Here is a 13,117-nt window from a genome sequence, read left to right as displayed (position 1 = left end):
GTTTTTGCACATATAAAAAACAATATTTCCCTGCTGGTAAGTGATAGCTTCCTTCATTAAAATGATCAAATCTGACTACATAATGCATTCATACACTTCATTTAATATCTATTTGTTACTAATAATATGTTTTTGTTTAGGTTCCTTGATATACAATGAGACGGACGGGGCAGGCTGGTGCTTCACCTCTTACTGTAACTCAAGTTGTATTGTTGAGAAACAAGCCAGACCATGTCCATCTCCGACCCCAAATACAGTCAGCACTGTCTCAACTACAGTCAGCACTGTCTCAACTACAGTCAGCACTGTCTCAACTACAACAAAAGCTACACGTTCTACAACATCTAGAATGTCCCCGACTACACCTTCCAGAGGCTGTGAATATGTCAATCCACCAAGAAAGGTAATGAAATAAAGTTTCAACAGAATAATTGTGTTTCCCAGTTCATAGTGTTGTGTAGTACGTAGTGTGTTTCCCAGTTCATAGTGTTGTGTAGTACGTAGTGTGTTTCCCAGTTCATAGTGTTGTGTAGTACGTAGTGTGTTTCCCAGTTCATAGTGTTGTGTAGTACGTAGTGTGTTTCCCAGTTCATAGTGTTGTGTAGTACGTAGTGTGTTTCCCAGTTCATAGTGTTGTGTAGTACGTAGTGTGTTTCTCAGTTCATAGTGTTGTGTAGTACGTAGTGTGTTTCCCAGTTCATAGTGTTGTGTAGTACGTAGTGTGTTTCCCAGTTCATAGTGTTGTGTAGTACGTAGTGTGTTTCCCAGTTCATAGTGTTGTGTAGTACGTAGTGTGTTTCCCAGTTCATAGTGTTGTGTAGTACGTAGTGTGTTTCCCAGTTCATAGTGTTGTGTAGTACGTAGTGTGTGGAGGACTAAAACATACCTTTTCGACTTTAGGATGGTGAAACTTGGAAAACAGGCAACTGCACTACTCAAACGTGCAACAGGGGTGTAATTACCACAACGCATGTGGTCTGTGAGTCTGTACAACAGCCTGTGTGTGAAAATGGAAATCCACCAGTGAAAGTCAATGACGAATCAGGTTGCTGCTATCGCTACGAATGTGAATGTAAGTTCAAAACATAATGATTTTTAATTATCTTATCTCCTTCTACAAATACTTCATACTACAAGTTTACTTGTTTTAAAGACGTCCGGCAGTGATTTTTGAACTTTCCTGTTGAAAAGCGATATCCCAAGTATTAATACAGTGAAGTACACACACTAAAGGGTAAACAAATACAATGTGTTTTGAACAAAATAGTGTTTTTTAGACACAACTGCAAACTTCAAGGAGTTGGTCTGATCAAGGAGTTGGTTTTTTAAGTGTGGGGGGGTTATAATAATAATAATAATAATAATAATAATAATGATAATAATAGTAATAGTAATAATAATAATATAATAATGATAATACTAATAATACTAATAATAATAACAATGATAATAATAATAGTAATAACAATAGTGACAATAATTGATAACAATAATAATCATAGTAATAATAATGCTAATAATAGTAATAATAATAGTAATAATAGTGATAATAATAATAATAATAATAATAATAATAATAATAATAATAATAATAATAATAATAATAATATTAATAATAATAGTTAATACTTTTTTATCCAGTTGGATAAACACTCCAAACATCCTCCCCGACCGCTCGGAGGCGTCCGCATGGTCCTAAAACATACTGTTGCCTCGTTTTGTATCACATTCCAATGAAATAACTGGAGGGTACAAAAATGCAATATCAGAACGTCCCCAGTGAAAGTTGCACCTCTGGTCTGATCTGATGGTGACATTGTGATGTTTTCAGCCTCCCCTCTTGCTTGTGCCATGTCATGAGGATACCTAGACCACCTGTTGTGTTCAGTAAATCAGGTGTTAAATGAGGTGAAAAGGAGACTGGAGTAGGATTTTAAACTCTTGTATTGATGAGTGATCTATCTATTTGGTACCGTTTCTCTGTTTCATCTCTCAGGTATATGCTATGGATGGGGAGACCCTCATTACGTCACATTTGATGGGCAATATTACAGTTTCCAGGAAAACTGCACCTACGTTTTGATTAAAGAAATAGTTCCTCGATATAACTTCAGTGTCATCATCGACAACTACAACTGCGATCCGTCTCGACACGTGACCTGCCCTCAGTCTCTGATTGTCCATTACAAGTCCTATACAATCGTTCTTACTCCGGAGAGATCAACCACGACAAAAAATTTGGTAATTATAAAACACTTATACACTTTTAAAAAGTGCACTTTGATATAGACATTCGTTGATATAGATATTCTATGATATAGATATTCTTTGAGATAGATATTCTCATACCACTTTAAGACTGAAAATAATCTAGCTTCATATTTTGTATTATTTACTTTTTGTAACGTGGAGGTATTGATTAATAGGCATATCTGATCCTGCCGACTACCACAAATATCATTTGTTAGTAATAGTAATTTAGTAACATTACATAATGGTTAAGCACTTTGATGATGCCATCACGTTAACTCAAAAACCATCATCAAGGTAACCGAAACATTCCCAGGACATTTCAAAGAATTTCATTGTATTGACAAAAGATTAAATGAATTGACAGAATACCACCTCTTATTGTGAGTTCATTTAGTTCTGGAAACCATTCATATCTTATCGACTGTGTTGTAACGTTATTCTGTTCTCTATTGTCATTAATTATGTTGTGTTTTTCCTTCTCATTCACAAGGTGTACATCAATGGAAATCAGATCTTCCCGACCTTTTCTAATGAAGACCTCATGATCACCAGCACTGGGATAAAGTTACTGTTGACTATCCCTGCCATTAAAGCACAAGTGATGTTTAAGTCCCTTATGTTCAGTGTAACCCTGCCAAACTCCCTATTCTTCAACAACACAGAGGGACAGTGTGGTGAGTATGTAGGCTTTGGCTGTATCCCAAATGGCCCACTGTTCCCCAATGCACTCCTTTCAACCAGGGGATAGGGTCCCATTGGGATGCAGACATGATGTAGACAATATACACTTTAAGTATAAATCAGAAGAACAGCTTGTAGTACTCTGTGAGTAAACGGAACCTTATTGGCGATGATTTGTACACAAAAAATGTATGCACGCACGACTGTAAGTCGCTTTGGATAAAAGCGTCTGCTAAATGGCATATTATATTATTATATTATATGATTTGATGTTATTTTGTTGCATGTTATTGTATTTCCATGGCATTAAAAAAGTTCACTGTACAGTTGCAATGATAGCGTAACCAATTAGAAGATACTGTAGGTATGCTTAAAGTTATGAGCGGCTGTTTCTAACATCAAAGAACCTTTGTTTCTTTCTCATTCCCATATTTATTTGACCTTTTTAAAGGCACCTGTGACAATATCAGGAAGAACGATTGCAGATTACCGAATGGACAGATTGATCCATCATGTCCTGGGATGGCTCATCAATGGCAGATTCCTGATGATAAAAAACCCTATTGTAAACCGAAATCCCCTACCCCAACTACCCCAACTACCCAATCAACCAAACATACCTTACCTACCAAAACCTTACCTACCAGACCGATCCCACCTAGCACACCCACCCCTACGCCTCCAACCTGCCCGTCAGGAAAGACAACAATCTGTGACATCATACTTAGCCCGTAAGACATGTGACCTTCTAATAACACACTGAGCCAGCGATATTACAAAGACACGTGAATCTGATTGAGGTTGCTAGTTTTGACACTATACATAAAAGTCTGTACACTTTCCAGTAATGGGTTGTTGTTCCATAAAGTATAACCATACTCATAATGAAACTTACCTTACAGACTTTTTATGCCATATCAAAGTTTTATAGAGCATTCATGAAGTCTTCATAAACACTACATAGATGCTTCACTAATAATTTAGCCTGTAAGGCATACAGTAATCAATATTTCCAAGTGATCTGTCGTGACATGTTATATGCCCCATTTGGGTTAGGCCTATATAATAACTTAAATGGGTTCTTTATTTTGGAAGGGTCTTTGAACAATGCCATGACGTTATCCCACCACAACACTTCTTCAAGGCCTGTAAGTTCGATGTCTGCCACATGCCAAATATCACAATCGGCTGCTCCAGCCTGGAAACCTACGCTGTGATGTGTGCAGGAGCTGGAGTCTGTATCAACTGGAGGAACTCAACTAATGGAAAATGTGGTAGGGAGGGAATTTCATATAAAATAAGGACTGCGTCCCAAATGGCATTGTATTCCCTACATAGTGCACTACTTTAGACCAGGCTCTTGCCAAAAGTAGCGATCTATGTAGGGAATAGGATCCCATTTGGGATGCAGACAAGATGTTAATAAGATTTTAAATAATTATAATAATTGTATGATTTATCATAACGAATTGTATTTTGACAACCTGCATTTACAAACTGTTTACTTACTGTTTTGTCTTTCATTCCATCTTGACCATATTACAGAGCTGATCTGCCCTAAAACCAAAGTGTATAAGGCATGTGGCCGTACTATCCAGCCAACATGCAATTCAAGGTATCCATCTCATTCCCATCTCATTATTTTACACCACTACCTAATGTACATGCATTCTTAAAGGTTTCCATTCCGTTTTTCTCCCTAGTCTGTAACGCATTGTTTTTCCTTATTATAGATACAATGACAAATATGTGCATTCATGTGAGGGAGAACAAAACAGCCGTGACATTGTATGTGACAAATTCATGGAGGGCTGCTTCTGCCCCGAGGGTACCATCTTGTTCAACACGTTATCTGACACCTGTGTTCGTGACTGTGGTAAGGATGTGTCACCGTTTGAGGAATATATTGTTTAATTGTGTCTCAAAGTACCACCATGTATGACTTGAAATCTTGTTTTCCCTTCAAGGATGCACTGGACCTGATGGGAATCCCAAACAGGTAAGAATGTAGATCGATTCATTGTGGTGTACATCAGAAGAAATGGTGCGACAGTATATACAACCGAAAATGGTTCAACGGCTCGCTTCACATTACGGCCCTCAAAAAGGTTCTGTATAGAACCCCATTTCTTATTTTCTTCAGTTTACTACTTTCATTGGGGCTTGTTAGTGGTCCAAGCCCTGAAGGGGCTGGAAGCCCTATTGTTATTATCAATCAATCAAATGTATTTGATAAAGCATTTTTATCATCAGCAGTAGTCACAGAGTGCTTTACAGATACCCAAGCAGTAAGCAATGCAGAGACAGGAGCACAGTGGCTTTACAGATACCCAAGCAGTAAGCAATGCATTGACAGGAGCACAGTGGCTTTACAGATACCCAAGCAGTAAGCAATGCAGAGACAGGAGCACAGTGGCTTTACAGATACCCAAGCAGTAAGCAATGCAGAGACAGGAGCACAGTGGCTTTACAGATACCCAAGCAGTAAGCAATGCAGAGACAGGAGCACAGTGGCTTTACAGATACCCAAGCAGTAAGCAATGCAGAGACAGGAGCACAGTGGCGAGGCAAAACTCCCTAGAAGGCAGGAACCTGGGGAAAAAACCAAGAGAGGAGCCAGGCTCTGAGGGGTGGCCAGTCCTCGTCTTAATAACTTTGAAGTCTCTGCTAACAATGTTTTGTTTTGTCCCAACACAGTTTGGTGAGACTTGGAACAGTAACTGCCAGAAGTGCGAGTGTAATGCTGACACACTGAGTGTCCGGTGTGAACCAGTGAAATGTCAGCACCAAGAAGTTGTTACCTGTAAGAAGTACGGTGAGGTGTTGGTCAACAAGACAGTGGACTGCTGTCAAATAAATACATGTGGTGAGTAGAGACAGTATTTCAGTTTAGACTAGGTAGAGCCACCTTAACGTACTACCAGGTAACCTGGGTACAGGTCTGTTGGTGCTAAATGTTTGGCATATGACATATGCTGCCCTTTTACTCCACCCCATTCCACTGGCGGCTGAATCACATCACATGTGGCTTACTACACCACAGAAACCCCTCTAACCAGACAGTGCAGGGCAGGGTCACTGAATTAAAGGCCAACTACACCACAGAAACCCCTCTAACCAGACAGTGCAGGGCAGGGTCACTGAATTAAAGGCCAACTACACCACACCTCAAAAGTCATCCCCTATTGTGGTTTAAGCATTAAAAGTGTGAAAAAAACTGGGGGAAACCAGAGAAAACTGGGGGAAATCAGAGAAAACTGGGGGAAATCCCAAAAAATTGGAAAAACAAAACCAAGAAAACTGAAATTTTGAGAAAACCCCCCAGAAATAAGCAAAAAATGTAAACATTACAATATTACAATTACAATACAGTAGATTTTGAAAGGCCTCACCAATGTGTTCTGCTGTCATGACCACACTTTAGAGTGTCTCATCCTGCAGCACAGCATTCTGGGAGAAGTTGAGGTCAGGTCCAATATTGACTGTTTACCCAAGAGGGAAATAGGTTGGGCTATCCTAGAAATGTTTTAGTGAAATATAATATATATCATTTTGCATATGCTTTTATCCAAAGCATGAGTACATTTTTACGTATGGGTGGTCCCGGGAATCGAACCCATTATCCTGGTGTTGCAATACTCTACCAAGATGGATGACTGTGTAATAAATACTTAGTGAAGCCTCAATTTAATTATTTATAAAGCCTTTATTAAGCAGTGCTTATGCCACACTTTACAAAGCACATCTTTGTCACATTTGACATTGGTGGTTATGTCATACAGTTATGCCACGTTTATGAACCCTTTATAAAGCATGACATACGGTTACAGATGATTTGTAACACATTGATGTAGTGTTTATAAAGCCTTTATACTGTAAGCTGCACGTCATTTGAAGAGGGACCGAAAGGTTAATAGCTGACGTGCATAAAAACAGTGCCTCCATGTACTTACCACAAATGCCTTGTTTGCTAAGTTCGTTGTATTGTACAGTGCTCTCCGTTACTCTGTTTTTGTATCAGCATTAGCACAGTACACATGATCACAATTCTAGCTCCATGATGGCGGCAATTTAAAAAACTCAAAAAGTAGATTGTGCTGATTTACTGGCACATTGGACCATCTCATTGGACCATCTCATTGGACCATCTCATTGGACCATCTCATTGGACCATGTCATTGGACCATCTCATTGGACCATGTCATTGGACCATCTCATTGGACCATCTCATTGGACCATGTCATTGGACCATCTCATTGGACCATCTCATTGGACCATCTCATTGGACCATCTCATTGGACCATCTCATTGGACCATGTCATTGGACCATCTCATTGGACCATCTCATTGGACCATGTCATTGGACCATCTCATTGGACCATCTCATTGGACCATCTCATTGGACCATCTCATTGGACCATGTCATTGGACCATGTCATTGAACCATCTCATTGGACCATCTCATTGAACCATGTCATTGGACCATGTCATTGGACCATGTCATTGGACCATGTCATTGGACCATCTCATTGGACCATGTCATTGGACCATGTCATTGGACCATGTCATTGGACCATCTCATTGGACCATGTCACGCGCTGTAATGTAACATCTGTGTATAGTGGTAACATGGTGCACGTATCAACAACTGTCTGACCCTTTTATTGTGTGTTCTTTCAGTGCCCAAACCTGTCTGTGTCCACAATAATACTGAATTCACGGTGAGCAGTAACACTTCTTTTGATATCAGAGCAGTATTACAATAAAACATCTGTAATTTTTTTATAAAATATACCTAAATATTGATGTACCAATCACAGATTGCCCCTTTAAGTCGTCTTGAGAGCCACTGAGGACCCAAGCTTAATGTTTTGCTACAGCACATGATACTAACTCTTGCTTGCACTCTCCAGCTTGGTGAAATTGTTCCCAGCGGCATCTGTGAGGAGTGCAAGTGTGGCCCTAAAAAGGATCCAGTCTCCGAGCTATATGTTGTTGAGTGTGTCCAAATCGACTGTTCCACCACCTGCCAAACGGTACTGTACTCGGGATAATGGCAAACTCAGTTTAACATTTTACATGGTAGGCTATACAGTTTGATATGAAGGACATCCGCTAATGATGCCACCTTGTTGATTCCCGTCCAGGGTTATGAGTATGAAGTCGTACCTGGGGAATGCTGTGGAACATGTGTCCAGAAGGAATGTGTTGTAGCTCTACCAAACGCCACATCTCACATCATTCAGGTGACAGCGATGAGATAATTCACCCAATTTAGATTATTATTAATATCAGGTATCTTTGTGATATCACAAATGGACGAATGACGTCACTAATGAGAACTTATTATAAGTGCTTACAAATGTTTATAAATGCATCATAAATGTTATAGGTCTAAATGCTTAAGAATTGTAATGCTTGTTTACATTTTCAAACCATGAAGTACTTATTTCTGAAAAGCTTATAAATTATTTAGCAACGCTTATTTATTTAAGTTTTTATAACGTGCAGCATTAACTTACCAACATTTCTTTCCTGCTACCTGACAGCTTGGGAAGTTTTGGTCGCCCCCTAGTGACCGCTGTGTGAAGTATGACTGCACAAAGAGAAACGACCAGTTCATCGTTGTGAAAACCAAATTGGAATGCCCAGTGTTCAGTCCAGAAGACTGTGTCCCTGTAAGTAGATGAGAAAACTGGTTGAATTTGTTTCTTTAAAGTAAAGTAACTATATCTAAATATGCTGTTTGCTTCATAGGATAGTAACTTGTAGGTTATATTGAATTTACACCCTAGTAACATTTCATATCTGATCATAGTTTTCCATTATAACATCTATACTGTGTTCTCCAACTCAATAGACCGTAACTAGTCATATCCAAATTTAACTGTACACTATTCTTTTTGACATCACAGGGAACTGAGAAAACTGATGCAAATGGCTGTTGCACATCCTGTAAGTAACAAAACAACGGATTTATTTATAAATATTCATGTTCATAACCTCTTGTGAACATAACCTCTTATGAACATAACCTCTTATAACCTCTTGTGAACATAACCTCTTGTGAACATAACCTCTTATGAACATAACCTCTTGTGAACATAACCTCTTGTGAACATAACCTCTTGTGAACATAACCTCTTGTGAACATAACCTCTTGTAAACATAACCTCTTGTAAACATAACCTCTTGTGAACATAACCTCTTGTAAACATAACCTCTTGTAAACATAACCTCTTGTGAACATAACCTCTTGTAAACATAACCTCTTGTAAACATAACCTCTTGTGAACATAACCTCTTGTAAACATAACCTCTTGTAAACATAACCTCTTGTGAACATAACCTCTTGTGAACATAACCTCTTGTGAACATAACCTCTTGTGAACATAACCTCTTGTAAACATAACCTCTTGTAAACATAACCTCTTGTGAACATAACCTCTTGTGAACATAACCTCTTGTGAACATAACCTCTTGTGAACATAACCTCTTGTGAACATAACCTCTTGTGAACATAACCTCTTTATGTTCATAACCTCTTGTGAACATAACATCTTGTGAACATAACCTCTTGTGAACATAACCTCTTGTGAACATAACCTTTTATGTTCATAACCTCTTGTGAACATAACCTCTTATGACACAATAAATCAATGTTGAGTTACTGTAGATGAAACTGAATGCAGATATGATGAGAGTCTGATGGTTCTGGAATATATAATAATCTACTGGATGTAGTTCTATTTCCATAGCCAGAAAACCAGACCCTGTTTTGTGAGGACATTCCAGTCCTTGTGCTCAGTTTCATTGCCAAATACGCATGACAAGGCGTGGCAAGGAGTTCAGTTATAGCTAAAACCAGGCAACTTTTTCAAGTAGCTCAAAGTCCAAGCACTTTACATAGTAAGGGGGAAACTCACCTCTTTAAAATGTCCTCCCTAACTCTGTCTCCCTCCCCAGGCACTCCAATCAGTCACTGTGATGTGAAGAACACCACCACCTACCTAGAGGTGAAAAACTGCAGATCTACTGTGCCCGTGGAGATCGCAGCCTGCGGGGGATCCTGTGGAACGTCTTCTATGTGAGTAGAAACTCAAAATAAGCACACACACACACACACAGAAACAAACGCAACATGCATTTGGGTCTTGCAGAAATGTGTACGGGTGGAATTGGATTGAAGGGTGAGAATTCAATGGGAGTTGACCTATTGCAGAATGAATTGGGACTGTTTCTAACAGTGTTGTTTGTATGTCCTGTTTGCTAGGTACTCTGCAGAGAAAAACACCTTGATGCACTCCTGCTCCTGCTGTCAAGAGATGTCTACCAGTGAGAGGGAGGTGGAGATGGTCTGCTCTAACGGGAAGAAGTTCATACATTCCTACATTTACATTGATAAGTGCGGCTGCCATGAAACTGAGTGTGACAAGAAGAACCACAAAGATTAGGCACAGAAGTCTTTTAAAATGGCCGTATCAATTTTCCTATTTACATTAACTGCATGGAATATTAAATACCTTTATCTATAGGGAACCAATAGGGTCTGACTCATTATCATATAGGCTACTTTCATGAACTGTATGTCCTTTCTCTCTACACTATCATATAAATGATTCATGTTGTCTAACTTTTTCTCAAATGTATTAAACTGATTAAGAAGCATGCAGTCATTATCTTTCTCATTTTATTTCATATTGTTTAGTGCATCAATGTGCGACTAGGTAAAAAGTACAGATATGATTTAATAAAGAACACATTCATTATATAAGTGCTACTATTAAAGGGGCAATCTGCGGCTCAAACAATAACAAAGTAGGTACCCCGCCACTGTTTTGGCAAAAAGATGAAGGATGGGGCTGGAGGAATTTAACCACTTTCAAACTCATAAACAGAGCCATGGATGCAAGGACTGACCATCCATGATATCAACATTATAGTTTTAACCATGTTTTGAGGATATATAGTGTTTGTTAACAATGATGTTGTTTACGAACAATGGAATAAAGCAATGTTATATTTGGGGTTCTGATGGGCTGCTACTGTTGAACTAAGCTCATTGGACATTTATAAGTTATATTCTTCAAGAATCAATGGGTTTCATCAATTTAAAAGACCAAAAATGTATGTAGCAATCACAGATGAGTCACTGAAATCTGCAACATTGATTACCTATTCCAATACATTGATGTCAAAATGTCACAAGAACCATACCCACTGGGCACAGACGTCAATTCAACATTGGTTCAACATCTATTCAACATCTATTCAACATTGGTTCAGGGTTATTTCATTGAAATGACGTGGAAACTACGTTGATTTAACCAGTGTGTGCCCAGTGGGCAGTATATTATTAGAAACAAAATTAGGGTACACAATATTTATGCAGTCACTCACTGGCGACTTACCATGAGGTGTTTCTATACGGATGTTATTGAATGTAACAAACTGGCGACCTACCTGTCATTTCCAGAGATCCACTCACTGACAGTAATAACTGGCGACCTACCTGTCATTTCCAGAGATCCACTCACTGACAGTAATAACTGGCGACCTACCTGTCATTTCCAGAGATCCACTCACTGACAGTAATAACTGGCGACCTACCTGTCATTTCCAGAGATCCACTCACTGACAGTAATAACTGGCGACCTACCTGTCATTTCCAGAGATCCACTCACTGACAGTAATAACTGGCGACCTACCTGTCATTTCCAGAGATCCGCTCACTGACAGTAATAACTGGCGACCTACCTGTCATTTCCAGAGATCCACTCACTGACAGTAATAACATCAATCTACCTTTTGTTTAGCCAATTATATCTCAATTAATGTGTCTGTCATTTCAAAATGTAGCTAATAATCACCTAAAGATTTGTTTCTTTATTGACATTTAGATTGCATTTTTAGAGAGAAAGTTTACAGCCAGTTGAACATTTGATTTAAGAGCGGTGAGCTGAGCTGTTGGTCCTGTTTCGATTGACTGACTCTGAAGTTTGTGAAGTTAAGGGGAGTTGGAACTATGAATCCAATTAGGTTGACGTCTTATAAAAAATATGATTGGGAAGTTGTTGATGCTAAAGTGTTAACAGATGGGAGCTTGCTGGTGTTCTGTAAGGACATGGAGCAGAGAGATGGGAGCTTGTTGGTGTTCTGTAAGGACATGGAGCAGAGAGATGGGAGCTTGCTGGTGTTCTGTAAGGACATGGAGCAGAGAGATGGGAGCTTGTTGGTGTTATGTAAGGACATGGAGCAGAGAGATGGGAGCTTGTTGGTATTCTGTAAGGACATGGAGCAGAGAGATGGGAGCTTGTTGGTGTTCTGTAAAGACATGGAGCAGAGAGATGGGAGCTTGTTGGTATTCTGTAAGGACATGGAGCAGAGAGATGGGAGCTTGTTGGTGTTCTGTAAGGACATGGATCAGAGCGATGGGAGCTTGTTGGTGTTCTGAAAGGACATGGAGCAGAGGGATAGGGAGGTATAAGGTGTTGAGAGGCGTGCCTGACCAAGCAGGGTAGTATAAGGTGTGGTGGAGGTGTGTGGGTGCTCACAGTGTGGGCTATGGTGGGTATGAGGCAATGAAACAGGCAGTAGAGAGAAGGGTGTCATGCTGAGGCAGTGAGGGTGGTCCAGGACCAGGGAGATACAGGATCAAGGTAGAGAAGACAGTTAGAATGGTCCAGGACCAGGGAGATACAGGATCTAGGTAGAGAAGACAGTTAGAATGGTCCAGGACCAGGGAGATACAGGATCAAGGTAGAGAAGACAGTTAGAATGGTCCAGGACCAGGGAGATACAGGATCTAGGTAGAGAAGACAGTTAGAATGGTCCAGGACCAGGGAGATACAGGATCAAGGTAGAGAAGACAGTTAGAATGGTCCAGGACCAGGGAGATACAGGATCTAGGTAGAGAAGACAGTTAGAATGGTCCAGGACCAGAGAGATACAGGATCAAGGGTGATTAAGGTAGGCATATGGAGCAGTTTCAGTGCCAACAGAAATTGTATTAGAATTCCATAATTTTGCAAAGTTTTAAATAAACTAAAAAATTGTTTGTGCACATCCCGGCCAGCCAAACCCTCCCCTAACCTAGACGACGCTGGGCCAATTGTGCGCCACCTCATGGGTCTCCCAGTCGCGGCCAGCTGCGACACAGCCTGGGATCAAACCCGGGTCTGTA

General features: G+C 39.7%; 1 protein-coding gene across 1 annotated transcript; it reads left to right on the top strand.

Annotated features, from left to right (window-relative positions):
• Positions 1–4,737: 4,737 nt before the first annotated feature.
• On the top strand, positions 4,738–10,605 carry LOC311123566 (intestinal mucin-like protein; the record flags this gene model as incomplete). Its single annotated transcript, XM_084197808.1, has 10 exons — positions 4,738–4,810; positions 4,902–4,933; positions 5,632–5,800; positions 7,615–7,655; positions 7,848–7,970; positions 8,082–8,180; positions 8,484–8,612; positions 8,850–8,889; positions 9,901–10,021; positions 10,208–10,605. 10 exons carry the CDS (start codon positions 4,738–4,740, stop codon positions 10,386–10,388), a joined length of 1,008 nt encoding a protein of 335 aa, XP_084053934.1. The 3' UTR covers positions 10,389–10,605.
• Positions 10,606–13,117: the final 2,512 nt, after the last annotated feature.

Source organism: Coregonus lavaretus, assembly GCF_964263955.1.
Source record: "Coregonus lavaretus genome assembly, contig: HAP1_SCAFFOLD_1112, whole genome shotgun sequence".
Lineage (NCBI taxonomy): Eukaryota > Metazoa > Chordata > Actinopteri > Salmoniformes > Salmonidae > Coregonus > Coregonus lavaretus.
The sequence above is the reverse complement of the archived record's forward strand: the minus strand, read 5'-3'. Positions and strand labels throughout refer to the sequence as shown.